Source organism: Pongo pygmaeus, chromosome 8, assembly GCF_028885625.2.
Source record: "Pongo pygmaeus isolate AG05252 chromosome 8, NHGRI_mPonPyg2-v2.0_pri, whole genome shotgun sequence".
Classification (NCBI taxonomy): domain Eukaryota; kingdom Metazoa; phylum Chordata; class Mammalia; order Primates; family Hominidae; genus Pongo; species Pongo pygmaeus.
In genome coordinates, this window is record NC_072381.2 from 109,439,542 (window position 1) to 109,460,232 (window position 20,691).

Genomic DNA, 20,691 nt, shown 5'->3' on the forward strand with positions numbered 1-20,691 from the left:
TACATGTGGAAGAAATGCTGGTAGCAAAAAGGCATATGCACTTGTATGTTTATGGCAGCACTATCACAAAAGCAGACATGGAGTCACCCTAGGTGCCCCATCAGCAGTGGACTGGATAAAGAAAATGTGGTACATATACACCATGGGACATTACACAGCCATAAAAAAAAGAATGAAATAATGTCCTTTGCAGCAACATGGATGTAGCTGGAGGCCATTATCCTAAGCAAATTAACACAGGAACAGAAAACCAAATACCACATGTTCTCACTTATAAATGGGAGCTAAACAGTGGGTACTCATGGACATAAAGATGGTAACAGGAAACACTTGGAGGCCAGGTGTGGTGGCTCACACCTGTAATCCCAGCACTTTGGTTAGCTGAGGTGGGTGGATCACTTGAGCTCAGGAGTTCGAGGCCAGCCTGGCCAACATGGCAAAACCCACTCTCTACAAAAAATACAAAAATTAGCTGGGCATGGTGGTTCCCGCCTGTGGTCCCAGGCACTTGAGGGGGCCGAGGTGGGAGGATCACTTGAGCCCAGGAGGTGGAGGTTGCATTGAGCCAAGATCATGCCACTGCACTCCAGCTTGGGCAACAGAGGGACACCCTGTCTCCAAAAAAAAAAAAAAAGAAAAGAAACACTGGGGACTACTAGAGGAAGGAGGCAGGGAGGGAGGAAGGGCTGAAAAATTATTGGGTACTATGCTCAGTACCTGTGTGATGGAATCATTCCATACCCCAAACCTCCGCATCACACAATATACCCAAGTAACAAACTTGTACATGTACTCCCTGAATCTAAAATAAAAGTTGAAATTATTTTAAACAATGTATTTTTAAAGAAATGCTGATAGCTTTTTAACTATTGTATACATTTTAGGATTACTGATTACTTTTAAAGAAACCTACAGTTGGTTAAAGAAAAAAAAGCATGCTTACCCATTGCATTACAGATGTCTTTTCTCTCTGAGACAGCTACCAACTCCTCTCGTAGATTGCAGCTTAGGGTATAATTTGCTATATCTTTTTGATTGCTGAACTTTCCAAGTTTTTTGAGTAGTTTCTTGCAGTTTTCTACATTCTTTTTGTGGGTCTGAAATTTTTGTTCCCATGACACCCCACAAAATTAATTTTGAAAAATGTAATTTATCCTATAAAGACATTAGTCTTATATTTTAAATACATTATCATCATTAAGATAACATCTTACCACCATATCTGTAGTGCCTGGCATAGCAGACACTCGAGTTAGTTGTTGAAAGGTAGAATGGTATGTTAATAACAAATTAGAAAAAACATTTTGTATATTCTTAAACTGAGAGAATATTTTAAAAGCTTGAGATTGCTTTGTTTCTAATATATGCTACATAATAAAAACTGACCATTTTTATTCAGTGATGATTAAATAAAACCTTTCCAATGCCAAGGAAAGACTACCAACACTCCTATTACATAAATCCTAACCTAATGTAAAATAGAAAATCCACTTACACTCAGATATGTCCCCAGAGGTTAATTCTAGTATTAAAGGAAGTGCTTAATTTTATTTCATTGGTTACGGTTGCAAAGACACTACTTAGGGACTTTTAATTACCTCATGAATACTAGTAAATAACCAAGATTTTATTAGGGTCTAGGTAAATTCATGATTTGAAACACTATTACTTTGCTGAAATGATTTACAACTGTTAGGATATAATAACCAATGTCTTTGAGACTTACCTTATCTAAAACAGCAATGGTTTGTTCCATTATTCCAATCTGAATACTAATCAGAGCCTCATAGTTTGGTTCATTTAGGTACTTTGAGATTTAAAAAAAAACATGTAAGGATATTTTTCTCTCTCTCAATAGATAACTTTATAAAGGTTGTTTTAGCTTTGAAAGTTACTGTTTTTCATAACAAATATCTATGTAAGTTAAGATTGATTTGGCTTGGCCAGGCGTGGTGGCGTATGCTTGTAATCCCAGCACTTTGGGAGGCTGAGGCAGGTGGATCACCTGAGGTCAGGAGTTCAAGACCAGCCTGACTAACATGGTAAAACCTTGTCTCTACTAAAAAATACAAAAAATTAGTCGGGCATGGTGGCACATGCCTGTAATCCCAGCTGCTCGGGAGGGTGAGGCAGGAGAATTGCTTGAACCCAGGAGGTGGAAGTTGCAGTGAGCGGATATCACACCATTGCACTCCACCTGGGCAAAAAGAGCAAAACCCCATCTCAAAAAAAAAAAAAAAAAGATTGATTTGGCTTTTGTGCCATAATATTTCCCTGTATTTAGCCATCAATACATTCATGTACACTAATTATTACATCAAAGCACCAATTATTACAAATGCCTACTTTATTTTCTCATTCATTCATTCATTTATTCAACTCACCAAACATTTAAGTGTTCCACTTGAGTCCCACATTAACAAAGTCCTAGTTAAAGACACTGAGGGAGATACAAAGATAGATAACATGTCCTAGTCTTCATGGGAAAATGATCACATAGATATGATTGGTTGCCAGAAGCCATGTAGAGTGTCATGCTAATTCAAAGGTGGTTTGTAATGAGATGGAATTTCTCCAGGCTTGGGAAATCAAGAAAGGTTTTATGAAGGAAAAGGTGGTATTTAAACTAGACCTTGAAAAGTAGATTTGGGATGTACAAAAAAGGCAAACTAAGAAGAGCTGCTGGGAGGTGAAAACTATAGAAATGGGGTGTGGCTTGGAATCCACAGAACTTGGATTAGTTTGTAGAAGTGATCGTTGAAGTTAGAAAAACAAGGGACATCACCCAGGGAGAGGTATGGAAAGAAACACAAACATAGCTAACGGCAAAATCTTGAAGAACGGCTATATTGAAGTGTTAGAGGCAAAAGAGAATCCAGTAAAAGAGGCAGAGTGGTATGACATGTTGGAAGAAAAATTAATTTGGGGTGATGAAAGCCAAAGGAATGGGAAATTAAGATGGTTAAATGCTACAGAGAATTGAAGGACCACTGGGTTTGACAGGAAATCCTTAGTGAGCTCTGAGTAGAATGATTCTACTAAATGGGTCAGGAAGAACTGGAGGCTGCAAATGTAAACTATTGGAAGAAAAATAACTCACAGATATATTTTGAAACACTCCTGGCTTAGAATATGCTTGATATCACAGAGGCTTCTTATTAAATACTGGTTAAATGAATGAATACATTAATGAATAAAATTAAAACTATGTAGGGGGGTAGGGAGAATTTACCTTTTGACGATCTCTTGAAAAAAATAGCATCTGAATATCCCAAGCCTTCTGATTTAGATCTTCCCTTTCCATCTCCATTTTCTTATGTTCCCACTCAATCTGAAGTATTCTTTTGTGTACATCTTTACTTTCCATCATGCTAGCAACTTTCTTTTGTCCTTGAGTCTTTAAAAAAGTACATTAGATATCCATATAATATGATTCTGCATATAGAACATAGAATATTTGAGGCTGAATGCTACTTTTAGAAAACACTTGGATCACAGAGATAATTCTATCTTCTTTTTAAGAAACAGACATTAAAAATGGCTTCTTGGGCAAAATCTGATCACTATAAAGCATGATAGTCACTAAACAGAAGGGATTATAAGATACATTTAAATAGCAGAGCCAATTTACTTTATATGTCAACGATTAGGCAGGAACTTTTTTTTGCCGTCACCCAATCTACCAACCTGTATGCATTTGTATCCCTACTCATTGTCCTCCCACCTGATGCTGGGTGTGGTGTCTCATGCCTGTAATCCCACCACCTTGGGAGGTTGAGGCAGGAGGAATGCTTGAGCTCAGGAGTTTGAGACCAGCCTAGGCAACCGAGCAAGACCTCAACTATATGGAAAATCAAAAAATTAGCCTGGAATAGTGGTGCACGCCTGTGGTCCCAGCTACTCAGGAGGCTGAGGCAGGAGGATCACTTGAGCCCAGGAGGTCAAGGCTGCAGTGAGCCATGTTCATGCCACTGCACTCCAGCCTGGGTGACAGAGCAAGACCCTGTCTCAAAAAAAGAAAGAAAGAAAATAGAAAAACAATAGTCAATGATGAAACCAAAGTTGGTTCTTTTAAAAAATCAACAAAATTGACAAACCTTTAGCTAGACTGACTAAGAAAAGAAAAGGCTCAAATTGCTAAAATAAGAAATGAAATCAAGAATATTACTACCAATATTACAGAAATTAAAAGGATTATAAGAGAATACTATGAAAATTCTACACCAACAAATTAGACAACATAGATGAAATAGAAAATTCCTAGAAACACACAAACTATAAAAACCAATTCGATAAGTAATAGAAAATTTTAATAGACCTAAAACAAGTAAATAATTGAATCAGTTATCAAAAACCTCCCAAAAAGGAAAAGACCAGGACAAGAAGGCTTCACTGATGAATTCTATCAAACATTTAAAGAAAAATTACACCAATACTACTCAAATGCTTCCAAAAAATAGGAGAGGAGGGAACACTTTCTAATATATTATATGAGGCCAGCAGTACCTTGATACCAAAGCCAGAGAAAGACATCACAAGAAAATTACAGACTAATATCCCTTATGAATACATACACAAAAACAAAAACGTTCAATAAAATACTAGAAAACTGATTCCAGCACCACAATGAACGGATTATAACTATGACCAAGTGTCATTTATCCTAGGATTGCAAGAGTAGTCCGCATAATCAAACAATATAATATACCTCATTAACAGAACAAATTTAAAAACTCACATGATCATGTCAATTGATGTAGAAAAAAAATTGACAAAATCCAGCACACTTTAATGATAAAAAAAATATGCAACAGACTTGGAATAAAAGGGAACTTCCTCAACATCATACTGGGAATTTACAGAAAACCCATCATAACTTCATACTCAATGATAAAAGACTGAAAGCTTTCCAACTAAGATCGGGAACAAGACAAGGATGTCCCACTTTTTGTCACTTTGATTCAACACTGTAATAAAAATTCTAGTCATGGCAATTAGGCAAGAAGAAAGAAAAGGCACCCAAACTGAAAAGATGTAAAACAATTTCTATTCACAGATTAATGAGTCTATATATAGAGAGAAAGTCATATAGAATCCACAAAAACCCTACTAGAGATAATACATAAATTTGGCAAAGTTGCAGAGTATAACATCAACATGCAAAAATCAGTTATATTTTTATACATCACCACTGAAAAATCTGGAAAAGAATTAATAAATCAATTCCATTTACAATAATATCAGAAAGAAAAAACCTAGAAATAAAGTTTATCTAAAAAGTGTGTGTACAAAGAAACCTACAAAATATTGCTGAAAGAGTATAAAGATTAAATAAATGGAAAGTCATCCCACGTTCTTGGATCAAAAGACTTAAGACAGCACTCCTCAAAGGAATCTATAGATTTAATACAATCACTGCCAAAATTTCAATGGCTTTTTTTTTTTCAAATGGAAAAACCTGATCCTCAAATTCATATGAAGCTGCAAAGGATCATGAATAGCCAAAACAACACTGAAAACAAAAAGTTGGATGGCTAACATTTCCCTACTTCAAAGAAGAAAACAGGGACGGAGGCCAGGCACAGTGGCTCACGTCTGTAATCCCAGCACTTTGGGAGGCTGAGGCAGGCAGATCACCTGAGGTCAGGAGTTTGAGACCAGCCTGGCCAACGAGGTGAAACCCTGTCTCTACTAAAAATACAAAAATTAGCTGGGCATGGTGGTGGGCGCCTGTAAATCCTAGCTACTCAGGAGGCTGAGGCAGGAGAATCGCTTGAACCTGGGACGTGGAAGTTGCAGTGAGCCAAGATCATACCACTGCATTCCAGCCTGGGAGACAGAGCGAGACTCCATTTCTCCATTTCCAAAAAAAAAAAAAAAAAAGGAAAGAAAAGAAAAGAAAAAAGAAAACAGGGATAAATCTTCATGAATTCAGATTTGATTCTTAGATATTTACTTATTTTATTTTATTTTATTTTTTGAGACAGAGTCTTACTCTGTCACCCAGGCTGGAGTGCAGTGGCGCCATCTTGCCTCACTGCAACCTCCGCCTCCCGGGTTCAAGTGATTCTCCTGCCTCAGCCTCCTGAGTAGCTGGGATTACAGGTGCCTGCCACCATGCCCGGCTAATTTTTGTATTTTTAGTAGAGACGGGGTTTCACATCTTGGTCAGGCTGGTCTTAAACTCCTGACCTAGTGATCCCACCTCAGCCTCCCAAAGTGCTGGGAGTACAGGCATGAGCCACCGCACACGGCCTGATTCTTAGATTTAACACCAAAAACATGAGACAATCCATAGAAGGGGATAAAATATTGGCAAATTATATAAGGGTTTAATATCCAGAACATATAAAAAAACTCTTATAACTCAACAACAAAACCCAATTTGAAAATGGGAAAAAGACTTCAGTAGTCATTTGTCCAAAGATACACAAATGGTCAACAAGCATATGAAAAGATGCTCAATGTCATTAGTCATTAGAGAAATTTACATCAAGAATAAACCCACTAAGATGGCTGTAATTAAAAAGCAAGCAAGCAAACAACAAAAAAGACAGAAAATAACAAGTTTTGATAGGGACGTAAAGTGAAACCCATATACTTTGCTGGTGGGAATATGAAATGGTGCAGCTACTATGGAAAACAGTTTGCAGTGCTTCAATCAGTTAAACATACAAGGACCATACGATCCAGCAATTCCACTTCTAGGTATATATCCCCAGAGAACTGAAAACAGGTTTTCAAAAACTTGTGCATGAACAGTTATAGGCACCACAATAGCCAAAAGGTGGAAATAGCCCAAATATTCACCAGCTGATGAATGGATAAACAAAATGTGTATCCATAAAATGAAATATGATTTGGTCACAAAAGAAGAATGAAGACTGATACATGCTACAACATGGTTAAATCTTAACAACATGCTAAGTGAAAGAAGCCAGAAAACAAAGGCCACATATTGTATGATTCCATTCATACAAAATACTAAGAATAGGCAAATCCATAGAGACAATGCAGATTAGTGGTGTCCAGGGGCTAAGGGAAGAGATGAATGGGGAATAATTGCTTAATGGGTGTGGGGTTTCCTTTTAGGATGATAAAAAATGTTCTGAGGCCAGGGGGGGGTGCCTCACTCCTGTAATTCCAGCACTTTGGGAGGCTAAGGCAGGAGGATCGCTTGAGCCCAGGAGTTTGAGACCAGCCTGGGCAACATGGTGAAACCGCATCTCTACCAAAAAAATATAAAAATTAGCCAGTTGTGGTGGCACATGCCTGTAATTCCAGCTACTGAGGTGGGAGAATGGCTTCAGTCTGGGAGGCGGAGTTTGCAGTGAGCTGAGATCATGCTCAGGCACTCCAGCCCAGATGACAGAGCCAGACCCTGTCTCAAAAAACAAAAAACAAAACAAAACAAAAATGTTCTGGAACTAGATAGCAGTACTAGCTGCACAACTTTGTGATGTATTAATTGCCACTGACTTGCACACTTTAAATGGTTAAAATAGTACATTTTATGTTATGTGTATTATACCACAATAAAAATATCTCTAAAAAACTAAGTTACAAAGCAATCAACACACCTAGAACAGAGATGACAGGTGTTAGAACTATCAGATGGGAAATTTAAAATAATTATGACTAATTTCCTTATAAAGAGTATATAGCATGGAACAGTGGAGAAAAAGTAACTTTATAGTAAAGAAGCCTGACAAAACTCTACCTCAATTCAGGTGGTCAAGATTCAATAAACAGTGATGACATGTTGATAGCATGTATCCTTGAAATCATGTGCTGAGAGGGCATTTTACCTCTGTGGTCTCTTTCTCCATACTCCAGGCAAATAGTGATAAATACATCAGAGAAACCACAGTTGAGGCACATTCTACAAAATAACTATTACTCTACAATAAACTGTCGAGGTCATCAAAAACAAGACAAAACTGAGAAACTGTCACTATCTAGAAAGAAATGACAACTGGCCGGTGGCACGGTGGCTCACGCTTGTAATCTCAACACTTTGGGAGGCCGAGGTGGGCGGATCACCTAAGGTTGGGAGTTCGAGACCAGCCTGACCAACATGGAGAAACTCCACCTCTACTAAAAATAGAAAATTAGCCAGGTGTGGTGGCACATGCCTGTAATCCCAGCTACTCGGGAGGCTGAGGCAGTAGAATCGCTTGAACCCAGAAGGTGGAGGTTGCAGTGACCTGAGATAGTGCCATTGCACACCAGCCTGGGCAACAAGAGCAAAGCTCAGTCTAAAAAGAAAAAAAAAAAGAAAGAAAGACATGACAACTAAATAAAATGCATCCTGATGCGATCCTGGAACAGAAAAATGACCTTAAGTAAAAACTAAGGAAAAGTGAATAAAGTTTGTACTTTAGTTAATAATAATGTGTCAATATTAGTTCAATAGTTGTGACAAATGTACCATATTGAAGGAAAATAATAAAAATATAAGAAACTGGATAAGGGGTATATGAGAATTCTCTGTACTATCTTTACAACTTTTCTAAAACAAAAATTTTTGGAAAGGATAGACAATATGCATGAACAAATGGGGAATTTCAGCAGAGGGATGGAAACTATAAGTTAAACAGAAATACTAAATGTAAGTCTATCTGTCTATCTATCTATCTATCTATCTATCTATCTATCTATCTACAATAATATGGTAACAGAAATTTTGCCTTTGATGGGCTCATTATCAGACTAGACACAGAATAAGAAAGAATGAATGAACTTGAATATAGGGCAATAGAAATTATCCAAACTGAAACATAAAGAGAACAAAGAGTGAAAAACAATGAGTATGGAATATCTAAGAGACGTGGAACAGTATCAGACAATCTGACACGTGTGTAATTGGAATCCCAGTAGAAAAAGAGAGAGCGAACAGGGCAGAAGAAATATTCAGAGATAATCAATGAGAATTTTCCAAAGATAATGACAAATATCAAATCACAGATTGAGGAAGCTCAGAGAACCTCAAGAATCTCACGCACACATGTGCATACCGCCCCCTATCCCCACCTAGACACATTGTGTTCAAACTGCTGAAAAACAAAGATAAAAAATCTCAAAGCCAGACACATGAAATTCAGATGAACAAAGATAAAAAATATAGCAGAAACCTTGTCAGAAACTATCTAGATGTTCAGAAGAAAATGAACATCTTTAAAATGAAAAGAGAGAGAGAGAGAACAAATGAATGAACCTGGCAATCCAGTGAATCTAGCAAAGTATCTTTCAACAATGAAGGTGATTAAAAACTTTTTCAGATAAAGAAAAATGGAGAGAATTCATTACTAGCAGGCTTGTACTTCAATTAAGTTAAAGGAAGTTCTTTAAGCAGAAGGTAAATGATACAAGATGGAAATTTGGATCTACACAATGAAATAAAGATCTTTTGAAATAGTGAAAATAAAGGTAAATAGAAAATACCTCTTTTCACATTTTTATTATTCTAAAAGATAATTGTCTAAAGCAAAAATAATAGCAATATGTTTTGTGTTTATAGCATTTGTAAAAATAAAATGTACAGTAGCATTATCATCTAATTCGCAAATAGCACAAAATCCCCAAATATTTAGAAATTAAACAACACACTTTTAAATAACCCATGAATCAAATAGGAAGTCACAACAGAAATTAGAAAGTATGTAAAAGAAAATTAAAACACAAAATATTAAAATTTGTAGAATACAGATAAAGCTTATAGGGAATTTTTTTTTTAGGACTCAATTATACCTAAAGCTTATACAGAAATAACATTAAATGTTCATATTAGAAAAGAAGTAAGGTCTGAAATCAACTAACTAAACTTATCTAAGATTATCTTTGCCTGAATAGGCTGGGCCTAACAAAACGATGGCATACCAGAATGGACATTTAGCTCTGTGATCCTTCTTGATCCTTAGAATTATGGAGGGAGCTTTTAAAAAATACTCATCCTGGGGGTGGGGTCTGGGCACATTTATAAAGTTCTTCAAATGATTCTAATATGCAGCCACAGTTAGGAAACCACTGACTTAATTGAATTAAAATTACTTATGAAAATCGGAGAATAATGTAAAATATTTGGTATAGCAGGCAATATGTTTTTTCTTTAAAAAAGTATAATTGGCCAGGTGCAGTGGCTCACGCCTGTTAATTCCAGCACTTTGGGAGGCCAGAGCAGGAGGACCACTTGAGCTCAGGAGTTTGAGAACAGCCTGGGCAACATATTAAGACTCTGTTTTTACAAAAAACTAATTTTAAAACAATTAGCTGGGTGTGGTGGTGTGAACCTGTACTCCCAGCTACTTAGGAGGTGAAGGTGGGAGGATCTATTGAGCCTAGCCAAGGGTTAAGGCCGCAGTGAGCCATGATTGTGCCACAAGACTCTAGCCTGAGTAACAAAGCAAGACCTTGAATTAAAATAAAAATAAAAAGTATAATTACCCGAATCACAGAATTCAAATCTTCAATTATGCTCTTGTTGATGAGAATTGCATCAGAATACTCCAGTACTAGCTGGAAATTTTCCAGTTCTACTTGTCCTTGTTTAAGAAGAATTTGAATTGTCAAATTCAACTGGAATCTCACTTTCTCTTCCTGTAATCTAAATTGAAAAGGACTTCAAAGCAAGTAGTTGTAATATATTTCAAATTTCACCTATAATCTGAGAATATAAAAATCGAATCAGCTTAAGGAAAACATGCTGGAGATTAGTGTGGAGAATATTTTCCTGATGATGAGCTTTCCTAGAGGTCTCTCTGAAACCTCTTCCTATTGATGCAGAATTACACCTGGGTTGCTCAAAGAATGGTATGGACAGAAATACATTTATAGATTTTTACTTTAGGATTAAGAAAAGATTGTATAATTTTGATGGTAATAAAAGTAAAGTAAAAATGAAGAAAATAGAGACGCTTTTACCTAACAAACCTGGCCAGGCGCAGTGGCTCATGCCTGTAATCCCAGCATTTTGGGATGCCGAGGTGGGTGGATCATCTGAGGTCAGGAGTTCGAGACTAGCCTGGCCAACATGGTGAAACCCCATCTCTACTAACAATACAAAAATTAGCCAGGGGTGGTGACAGGCACCTGTAATCCCAGCTACTTGGGAGGCTGAGGCATGAGAATCTCTTGAACCTCGGAGGTGAAGATTGCAGTGAGCCGAGATCCTGCTACTGCACTCCAGCTTGTGTGACAGAGTGAGAATCCATTTCGAAATAAATAAATAAATAAAATAAGATAAATAACTCTATTAAAATTCTGAATTTATTGATTTCTGATACCATACTAACAATATTTAGTATGTAAGTTACTTAACAAATCTATTTCTGGGTAATTCATATCTTCGCTGTAGCCTAGATCTAAAAATGATGTGTAACAATCAATTTGGGAACATCAGAGAAGTATTTATCGATGAGGCTACAAATATAGCCAAAAAATGAAGCAAGGACTTAAATATCTTAATCACTTAGTAAACAACAACAATTTCCCCTAAAGAAAAATATATCAGTTGGCTGGGTGTCTACATGGAAAGTTCTTAGACATCTGCTTAATTTTCCACATGGTTAGCTTACATGCCTTGAGCCCCAAAGTACTGACTGGAAAAAACAGATTCTTTGTATTTTTATGTGGAAGGGGCCGACTTAAAACAATACTAAGATTTTTCTGAAACTTGCTTATTTGTAACAAGAGCAACAAAACGTGGGAAAGTTCCATCCTGAATCAAGGTCTATGTAACAAAGCACGCTTTTTAAAATGGAAATTTTAAAGCACAGTGCTGGAAGGGAGATAGCTGTAAAGCAGTCAGTAGGCATTCTCCCCAGTGATAACACAACCTGATTTAGCCCTAATTAGACTTTGAATAGGTGAACATGAAAGAAAGCTTCAAATTACAGGATAAGTTCATGGAACACTCTCTCAATCTCCTGTTGCACCTTCTCTTCCTCCTCAACTCTCTTCCGGAGGAAAGTTGCCATTTCCAATAAGTCAGCTGCTTTCTGCTTTACCTAAAGAAACCGAGCCAGAAACATGTCAGAACGTATGGAGCTTCAATTTCAGACAACATACATCTTTTAACTTTTTAAATTTAAAAACCTTAACAGGTCTATCTTTCAAAGAAAGTAATAAACATTTAAATTTAAATGTCTAAAACGTACATGGTATGTAACAATTTGAACGATTTGAAAAGTATCAAATTTGCTTCTTGGTGAAAATCAAGTATGCAAGCAACTATAAATTCTTTTATATCTTATTTTTAAAATTTGTTCTCATCACTTTAAGTGAAATTATAGAATCATAGGTACTTTAACAAAAATATGCCAGCCTGATGCATGTGGGCATTAAATTTAGGGAATTTGGGGTAGTGGTCAAGAAGCAACAAGAGGAAGGATTCTCTTCCCAAATAAAGACGCTCTTAAATTTTTACTCGTTGCTACATTCTAGCAAAACTATAAAGTTGGTTCTGCTGAGCCAAATATAATTCTAATCTATGCAAAATGAGATAACCTACAACAGTGCTGTCCAAGAAAAATATAATGTGAGCCATAAATGTGAGTCACATATGTAATTTTAAATTCTGTAGTAGCCACATTATAAAAAGTGAAATCAAAGAGATGAACTTAATTTTACTAATATATTTTAATTCAATGTATCCAGAATATTATCACTTCAACGTAAAATCAATATAAAAATATTAATGAGACATATTTCTTTTTGTTCATACTAAGCCTTCCAATGTGTATGTTTTCCACTTACAGCACATCTCAATTAGGACTGGCAATATTTATTTCAAATGCATAATAACCACTTGTGGTTAATGGACACTATTTTGAACGGCGCCAGTCTAAAAGCAACAGGCCTACACTTAGCCTTCAATAGCACCAGGGTTAATATAGTATTTCATTATCTTATTACTATGACCAAATACTACCCTAGCAGGGAAACCTAAATAATTAGCTTTTTTGGTTACACTGACCAATGTAAACTATGTATTTGATGTTAGTACACTAAAAATTAAATTAAGTTAAAATAGTATATACTTTCTGTTCATTTTCCACTTTTGCTCGTCTTGTCATGCAGAAATGATTCCAGACCAAAGGGTCCAAGCCTTCTGGCATGTTACTAATATTGTCCAACTCATCCATGGCTTTCATTAACTGGGCAAAGGCATCCTTATTCAACTTGTCAGATCCTGGTAGTTCTCCGAAAGGGACAACGCTGGTTGTTTCTGAGTGCGTTTTCTGTTTGGAAATCCTGGTATTACCAAGAAAAGCCCATCAACATTTCACATTCTCACAAAAACATCAATGTGAAACAATTAGGCCCTTAGCACAGGCATAACACATTGTATGGCTCTTCCCTTTGGCATGTGACGGCTGGTAGGTGGGTTATCCACAGATAAAGGGATCCACTTTGCCCTTCTTCCATACTCTTCAGGTTCTCAGACGTGACCTTGGCTAGACTACAGATGTGTCCAACTATTGTCAGCACTGATAGACAGTTGTACCTGTGCTAGGACACATTTCCTTTCTGTATACTGTAAGCAGGCAAATAAATCAACCCATCATTTCACCTCAGCCTCCCAAAGTGTTGGGAGTACAGTGGTGAGCCACCACCTGGCCAATTCTGTTTTTATCTACATTAATAGATTAGTTTCATTTCCCTGTGCTTCAGCTGGAAAGGGAAGGAGGGTACAAAGATTTGGGCGAGGCACTCACTATCAAGATGCTTTACATTACACTGTGAGGTTGAAACTATATTATCATCCCCATTCTCTAGATGAGGAAAGTCAGCCTGGGAGAGAAGCTCATGGCCCAAGGCTATCAGTCTGACAGGTGATGGAGTTAGGATTTAAAGTTGATTCTGTTCGACAAGAAAGCTTGTGCTTTTCCCACTGCTGCAGGAGGTCTCACTTCTTTTTCCACAAGGACAAGGTATGTAATTGGGCTAATTACCACTCACTCTTTTAAAAATAGGAAAACCGCCGGGCGAGGTGGCTCACGCCTATAATCCCAACACTTTGGGAGGCTGAGATGGGTGGATCACGGGGTCAGGAGATCGAGATCATCCTGCTCAACATGGTAAAACTCCGTCTCTACTAAAAATACAAAAATTAGCTGGGCGTGGTGGCGCGCGCCTGTAGTCCCAGCTACTTGGCAGGCTGAGGCAGGAGAAACGCTTGAACCCGGGAGGCGGAGGTTGCAGCGAGCAGAGATCGTGCCACTGCACTCCAGCCTGGATGACAGACAGAGACTCCGTCTCAAAAAAAAAGGAAAACCAGAACAAGAGGCACGTTCTAGGTTAAATTCCCTAGGTTGCCTGTAACCTGTCAGAGTTTGTATCTCAAACACAAATTAGCCGACTACATCTTTGTGACAAACTCCATGATTTCTAGATTACATTTGATTGAAAACTGGAAATCTGCATTTATAATGGTGGAAATCAGTGATACTTTCTTAGAACTCTTTTCAAATGGTTATTTTCAACCAATTATACTGGCACCTTTCAAACTTTGAGCACAAGCACATGAGATACTCTGAGGAAAAGCAATTTGTGGTCAAATAAGTTTGGAAAACACTGCTTACTCTGTTTCTTACACTTGGAGATCCAAAGGCCAATATTACATTCTGCAGTAAAAGAAAAGCTGCTTAACTTCCTTTTTTTAACCCAGTATTTTCCCCAAACTTATTTAGTCCTGGAAGCCTATTACAAGTAGTTCCGATATATACATCAGGGAACTTGTGTTTGTTTGAACGCACTTTAGAAAAAACTGTTTTTAAATCTGTGTGCCATCTATGACGTAAGAGGAACTTCCTTAATGTACAAAGCAGAAGCTACAATAGCACCATGCTTACACAGATCCTTAACTATTTTTAAATAATGAAAATAAATCATTATTCTCTACCTTAAGATATAGACATAATCTCAAAAAATACTGAATTAGGATCAAAACCCTTAAACATCTCCACCTAAAAGATATTACACTGAATAATTCCATTTAATTGGGAGAAAAAAGCTGAAATCTAGTAACACTCCTGTTTATTTGCAAACTTTTTTCTCAGAAACACAATAGTGAAGGAGAAACAAACCTTGGTCGGCGTTTAAAAAGTTTGTAGAGTATATCCACTTGATGACCGGGAATTTCAGAAAATTCCTTTTTAAAGCTGCGATCCATAACCTAAGGACAAACATGATATTTGAGGATTGCACCTTGGTTTGGAAACCTTTTATTTGTTGACAATACTCTTCAAAATACAGGTGGTAGCACTTTGGTTTTAAAAATCCATGAAACCTTGATTCATAAAGTTGTTAGACATTAACCATTCTCTGTGCGATGATTTCTCAAAGATTTGTTTTGATAAGAAGCATCTAAGTGTATTAAAATATTATTTCATATAACAGGTCTTAGAAATCATCCAGAAGTTTCCCAAAGAAGTGTCCCAAAATATATTTACCCAAAAAACATGCATGTTACTCTATTCTTTTCTTTTCTATTCCATTCTGTTGCATCTGTCTTCTTTATGCTACTCTATCCTATTCTTTTCCGTTATAAAACTGCTGGTCATAACCTACTAAATTGATTTCATGGCCAAGTAATGGGGTCTGCAACCTAAAGTTTGAAAAGCCTTAAAGGCTAGATGATTTTCCTGTATTTTGTATAAGGGAAAGCTTAAACCAGAGAAGCTTATAAAAATTCATTTTACACATGGATTTTCAAAAATATACAATGGCATAGAATGAAGTTCACCCATAGCTGAGAATTAAGTGGGAGAAAAATCTGCGAGAAAATTATATTATATCCCCTTTAACCTTCCTCCAATCCAGACAGCAACAACTCTACTGCACTGTTGAGTGGGTAAGACAACGACTCTCACTTTGTCTTCTGCCAGTAAGTTGTCATAGTGCTCCTTGTACACATCCAGGTCTTCTCTAGATTTCCGAACAGCTTCTGAAGTCTGGCTCTGTAACAGCATCAGGAATAGTTGATGATTGAAACTGGAGACTTTCCAGCATAAACAAAAATATTGGGGATACTAAAAAAGAGCAAGGAATTTCCTAGTACAAGAGAAATATGTCTGTGAAGTATTCATTCATGAAGATAAGATTTACAGAAGAAAATAAACCAACTGGGGACTTTGAAAGAACACCCAATCACCTGTTTCTAAGTACAGCTAACTCTGTGTATGAGTGTGTGAGTGTCTATGGAGCATACTGCATTCTCGGTAAGTCAGTGTGGAGGATGACAGTGCACAGGCTTCGGAATCACATGGACCTGGGTTCTGAGAGACTGGATATACATGCAAACAAGGGCCAGACCATATGTAACAACAGAACTCTGACCCACAACCTCTACAATCATCAGCTGGGAAACTAAACCACAGCCTTTTTAAGGATTGGCCTCAAACTTTCAGGGCTTGATCATAACCACCAGCTTCTACAATTTTGTCCCCATTTCCAACCTAGGACCATCCAGAGAAAGCCAAATATGTTCCCTAAACCAGTCAAATGAGTTGTCCCGCTTCTAATTGGTTTGCCTCTAGCTTCCTCATGCCAACAACTTCCAATCATGTTACACCTGAAGCCCTCTCTTCTTTGCACTATAAAGCTTTCCTACTCCTTTCCTGCCTTTGAGTCTGCCAAAAGTAACTGAAGATGGATGAGTCCCTTGCTGTGCCAAGCTCTGAATAAATAGCGTCTGCTCATTTGCATTTGGATGTTCACTTATTCCCACAGTTCCAGCTGCTGTTGTATTACACACTAGTGGCTGACTTAGGCATGTTACCCAGACTCTCTGAGATGGTATCCTCATCTGTGAAAGAAATCTAGTATGCTGCAGGGTTGCTATACGTAAAGTTGTATTTAGAAGAAGCTTTGCATATGCTGTTTAATAGGCTCTTAGAAAAAAGTTCATGTCATTTATAAGTCACACATTCATAAATGCTCTTTACTAATACTACTAACAAAAGCTGACATTTGTTGAAACATTATGTGATAAACATTTTGTATTCATTGTCTTTTAAATGAACCATATCTATCCAAGCTCATATTTAGAGTTTTTCATAATACAACAGTTTTTCATTCTATACGCAAGCCCATTGCTTACATCTTAGTAAATCTTAGTGTGTCCAGAGAGAAAAACATTCCCTAAATAAGAGCTTGTAAACAGCTTAAAAGGTTATATGCCTTGTCCAAGGTCCCACAGCCAGTGCTTTCAACCATGAAGCTATATGGCCTCATTTTATAAACCATGTCATATGAAAGCTACACAGTTCTTTTGGCTAAATGATTGCAGATGCAGAATCACATAACTTTATTAACAGATTGGCATGGTTACTTTCACCTGGCCCTGGAGCAAAGTTCCAGACAGGGAGCCAAGGGATGTACATAGTTATGTAGGAATAGTGGAAGGAAGGAAGGAAGGGTCTAGACACATGAGCTCTTGCTAAATGAGGGGCATGTCTATCAGGAAATGCTTGTATTCAGATTTCAGACACTATTCTTACTTTCTCGTGCTGTTTCCTTATAAGGTAGTTGTTCAGGAATTTTTCTCTGGAGCTTAATTCTTCATCCAACAATAAAGAAAATGCAAGGTTACTTATTTTCAATTCCTCCTGTAGAAATATTTAAGAAAAATGTTGGCGGAAATACCTCTACCTGAGACAATATTTTCTATAGACTTGGCACTAATCAAGCAAGTTTATGACATACAGGTAAGAGAAACATTTTAAAGATAAAGGGAATATAGCTTATTGCAATAACTTCAGTTATTTTACCTTCTTCATAATTTCATTGTAAGGTAAATCACATATACAAAAGATACATAACATGAACATATAATTTAATGGGTTATTATAAAGGCAAACACCACTTATTGCAAGAAACAGAACTTTACGACTGCAGTTGCTTCTTCCAAGAGTCCTCATCAAAATCTCAACCCCAGTACTAAACACTATCTTGACTTTTTATTATATATTGTGTTTCTTTGTAGTTTTATTACCCAGGGGTGTATAATGCTGTAGTTTGGATATTTGCCCCATCCGAACTGCATGTTGAAATGTGATCCCTGGTGCTGTAGGTGGGGCCTATTGGGAGGTGTTTGGGTCATGGGTATGGGTCCCTCATGAATAGATCAATTCTCTCCCTCAGGGGTGAGTGAGTTTATACTCTATTAGTTCCCCCGAGTGCTGATTGTTAAAGAGAGCCTGGCACCCCCCTGCATCCTCTCTTGCCTCCTCTCTGACCATGTGATTTCTGCACACCCCAGCTCCCCTTCACCTGCCATAAATGGAAGTGGCCTGAGGCCCACATCAGATGCCCAATCTTGAACCTTCTAGCCAGCAGAATTATGAGTCAGATAAACCTCTTTTCTTTATAAATTATGCAGCCTCAGGTATTATTTATAGCAACATAAAACAGACTAAGACAGAAACCTAGCCACTTCAGTATAACTTGTTCATAATTTTTTTTCATGTCTTTTAAATCTCTTCTTACTACCTGGATGATGAAATAATCTGTAAAACAAACTCCTGTGACATGAGTTTACCTACGTAACAAACCTATACATGTACCCCTGAACTTAAAGGTTAAAAATAAAATAAATCTCTTATAATCTTCATGTTCCCTTTCATTTCTTTTCCTCACAATTTATTTGTAGTTATCAGCAGTCTCTATAGCATTGCAGAGTCTGGTTTTAATGCCTATATATTCATGGTGTAGTTTATCGAGGCTTCATCCTTTTTATTTCTTGAAAAATGGCAGCTGGGTCCAGAGGCCTGATCAAATCTAAGTTTGATCCTTCTAACAAGACTATAGGTGGTATTGTGTTCTTTGATCAGGAGACATATATCATCTGATTGTCTTTCTTTCTGTGATGTCAGCAGCTGCAGATACTCAATGCCCAGGTCCATTAATCCGTTGAGAGATGCAAAATGGTGAAAATCTGGTTTTAGTTTCCCTTTTCACTTATTAATTGAAATACTTTTATAAAGAGATGCTTCTCATCATCTACTATTTGGTTTCAAAGTGGTACACTTCAGTTTATATAGGAAAGGCAGACTAAATACTTGATGCTTTCCCTTTATCAGTTTTTAGATAATGAATTTGTTTTCACCCTCTGAAAGTGACTGATTGGCACTTCTATTTTTAAAATATCACAAATTCATAAATTTAAATAAATGTGATGGGTTTAATTAATTGCAACTATTATCATCTTTGAATCTTAAATTGTCTCATTTAAGGGAAATGTTTTAAGTTAGCTCCTGAATTATTTTGATATTACCGAGTAGTCTGTTAGTTTCCTCATTATCTTATATGACAAGAGGATCTCAGCATACCTTTAAAAAAATAACGACTTTGTGGAGATATAATTCACATACCATACAACTCACCATTTACAGTGTACAATTCAGTGTATTTCAGTATATTTGCAGAGTTGTGTAGCAATCACTACAATCAATTTTAGAACATTTCATCATTCCCCAAAAATTGTTTAGCAGTCATTTCCCATCTGCCCCTCTGTCACCTCCTAGAGGCCTCCTCCTGCCCACAAAAGCAACGACTTTCTAATTTCTGTCTTTATAAATTTGCCTGCTTTAGAAACTATATGATTCCACATAAATGGAATCATACAATACGTGGCCTTTGTTGTCTGGCTTCTTTGACTTAGCATGTTTTCAAGGTTCATCCATGTTGTACCATATATTAGCACATTCCTTTTTATTGTGGGATAATACTCCCTTGTATGGATACACCATATTTTACTCATCTGCTCTCAGCTGTTGGATATTTAGATTGTTTCCACCTTTTCGCTATGACTAATGCTGCTGTTAGGCTGGAGCATTCATTCCCAATCTCCCCCCTCACTCCCAGTATATCCATACATCCACTCCCTGCCAGGCCAGTGATTACATTCTTCTATCTGTGGCCACAACTCCAAAGAGCAGCCCCTTTCCCAAAGCTACATGTCTTGCTGGGTTCTGGGAACAGCTCTCTTTCCCTGCCTCTTTAGCTCTAGAGATAGTACTGGCCTCCCATTGTTTCTAATTACAACATGTTTGCCACTCCTTGCTGTTTCCCTTAACCCTGCTCATACCTCTGTAAAAAGTCACTGAGGGAATTTAAATGTAACCCTTTCAGTGTACCATTCCTGTTGGGATCCTGGGGATATAGTCATCCTCCTGAAGATTCCCTTCACATCTCTCCAGCGTTGCACCATCTTTTCTCATTAAGCCCCCTGCTTTGGTCAGACATCTTTCAAAAGCTCTCATCAAATGAGTGCATGTAAATTTGGGAGACCCGGCATTTCTCAAAATATCATTATTCTCTTTTTTTAACTTTTATTTTAGGTTCGGGGTACATATGCATGTTTGTTATCTAGGTAAACTCGTGTCATGGGGGTTTGTTGTACAGATTATTTTGTCACCAGGTACTAAGCCTAGTACCCAATAGTTATTTTTTCTGATCTTCTCCCTCCTCTCACCCTCCACCCTCAGGAAACCAGACACCCCAGTGTCTGTTGTTCCCCTCTATGTGCCCATGTGTTCTCATCATTTAGCTCCCACTTATAAGTGAGAGCATATGGTATTTGGTTTTCTGTTCCTGTGTTGGTTTAATAAGGATTATGGCCTCCATCTCTATCCATGTTCCAGCAAAGGACATTATCTCATTCTTTTTGATGGCTGCACAGTATTCCAT

General features: G+C 37.3%; 1 protein-coding gene across 5 annotated transcripts in view; it reads right to left on the bottom strand.

The window, feature by feature from the left end:
- The window catches only part of CFAP43 (cilia and flagella associated protein 43), a 103,800-nt gene that overhangs the window by 445 nt on the left and 82,664 nt on the right, over nucleotides 1-20,691 (bottom strand). For all 5 annotated transcript variants that reach the window (XM_054435944.1, XM_054435943.1, XM_054435942.1 and 2 more), the window contains 9 exons: nucleotides 17,502-17,609; nucleotides 15,873-15,959; nucleotides 15,087-15,175; nucleotides 13,038-13,251; nucleotides 11,893-12,005; nucleotides 10,444-10,603; nucleotides 3,233-3,397; nucleotides 1,727-1,807; nucleotides 944-1,097 (listed from right to left, as the gene is read on the bottom strand). In XM_054435944.1, the coding sequence (XP_054291919.1) occupies nucleotides 944-1,097; nucleotides 1,727-1,807; nucleotides 3,233-3,397; nucleotides 10,444-10,603; nucleotides 11,893-12,005; nucleotides 13,038-13,251; nucleotides 15,087-15,175; nucleotides 15,873-15,959; nucleotides 17,502-17,609 (1,171 nt within the window). The remainder of the gene's footprint in view (nucleotides 1-943; nucleotides 1,098-1,726; nucleotides 1,808-3,232; nucleotides 3,398-10,443; nucleotides 10,604-11,892; nucleotides 12,006-13,037; nucleotides 13,252-15,086; nucleotides 15,176-15,872; nucleotides 15,960-17,501; nucleotides 17,610-20,691) is intronic.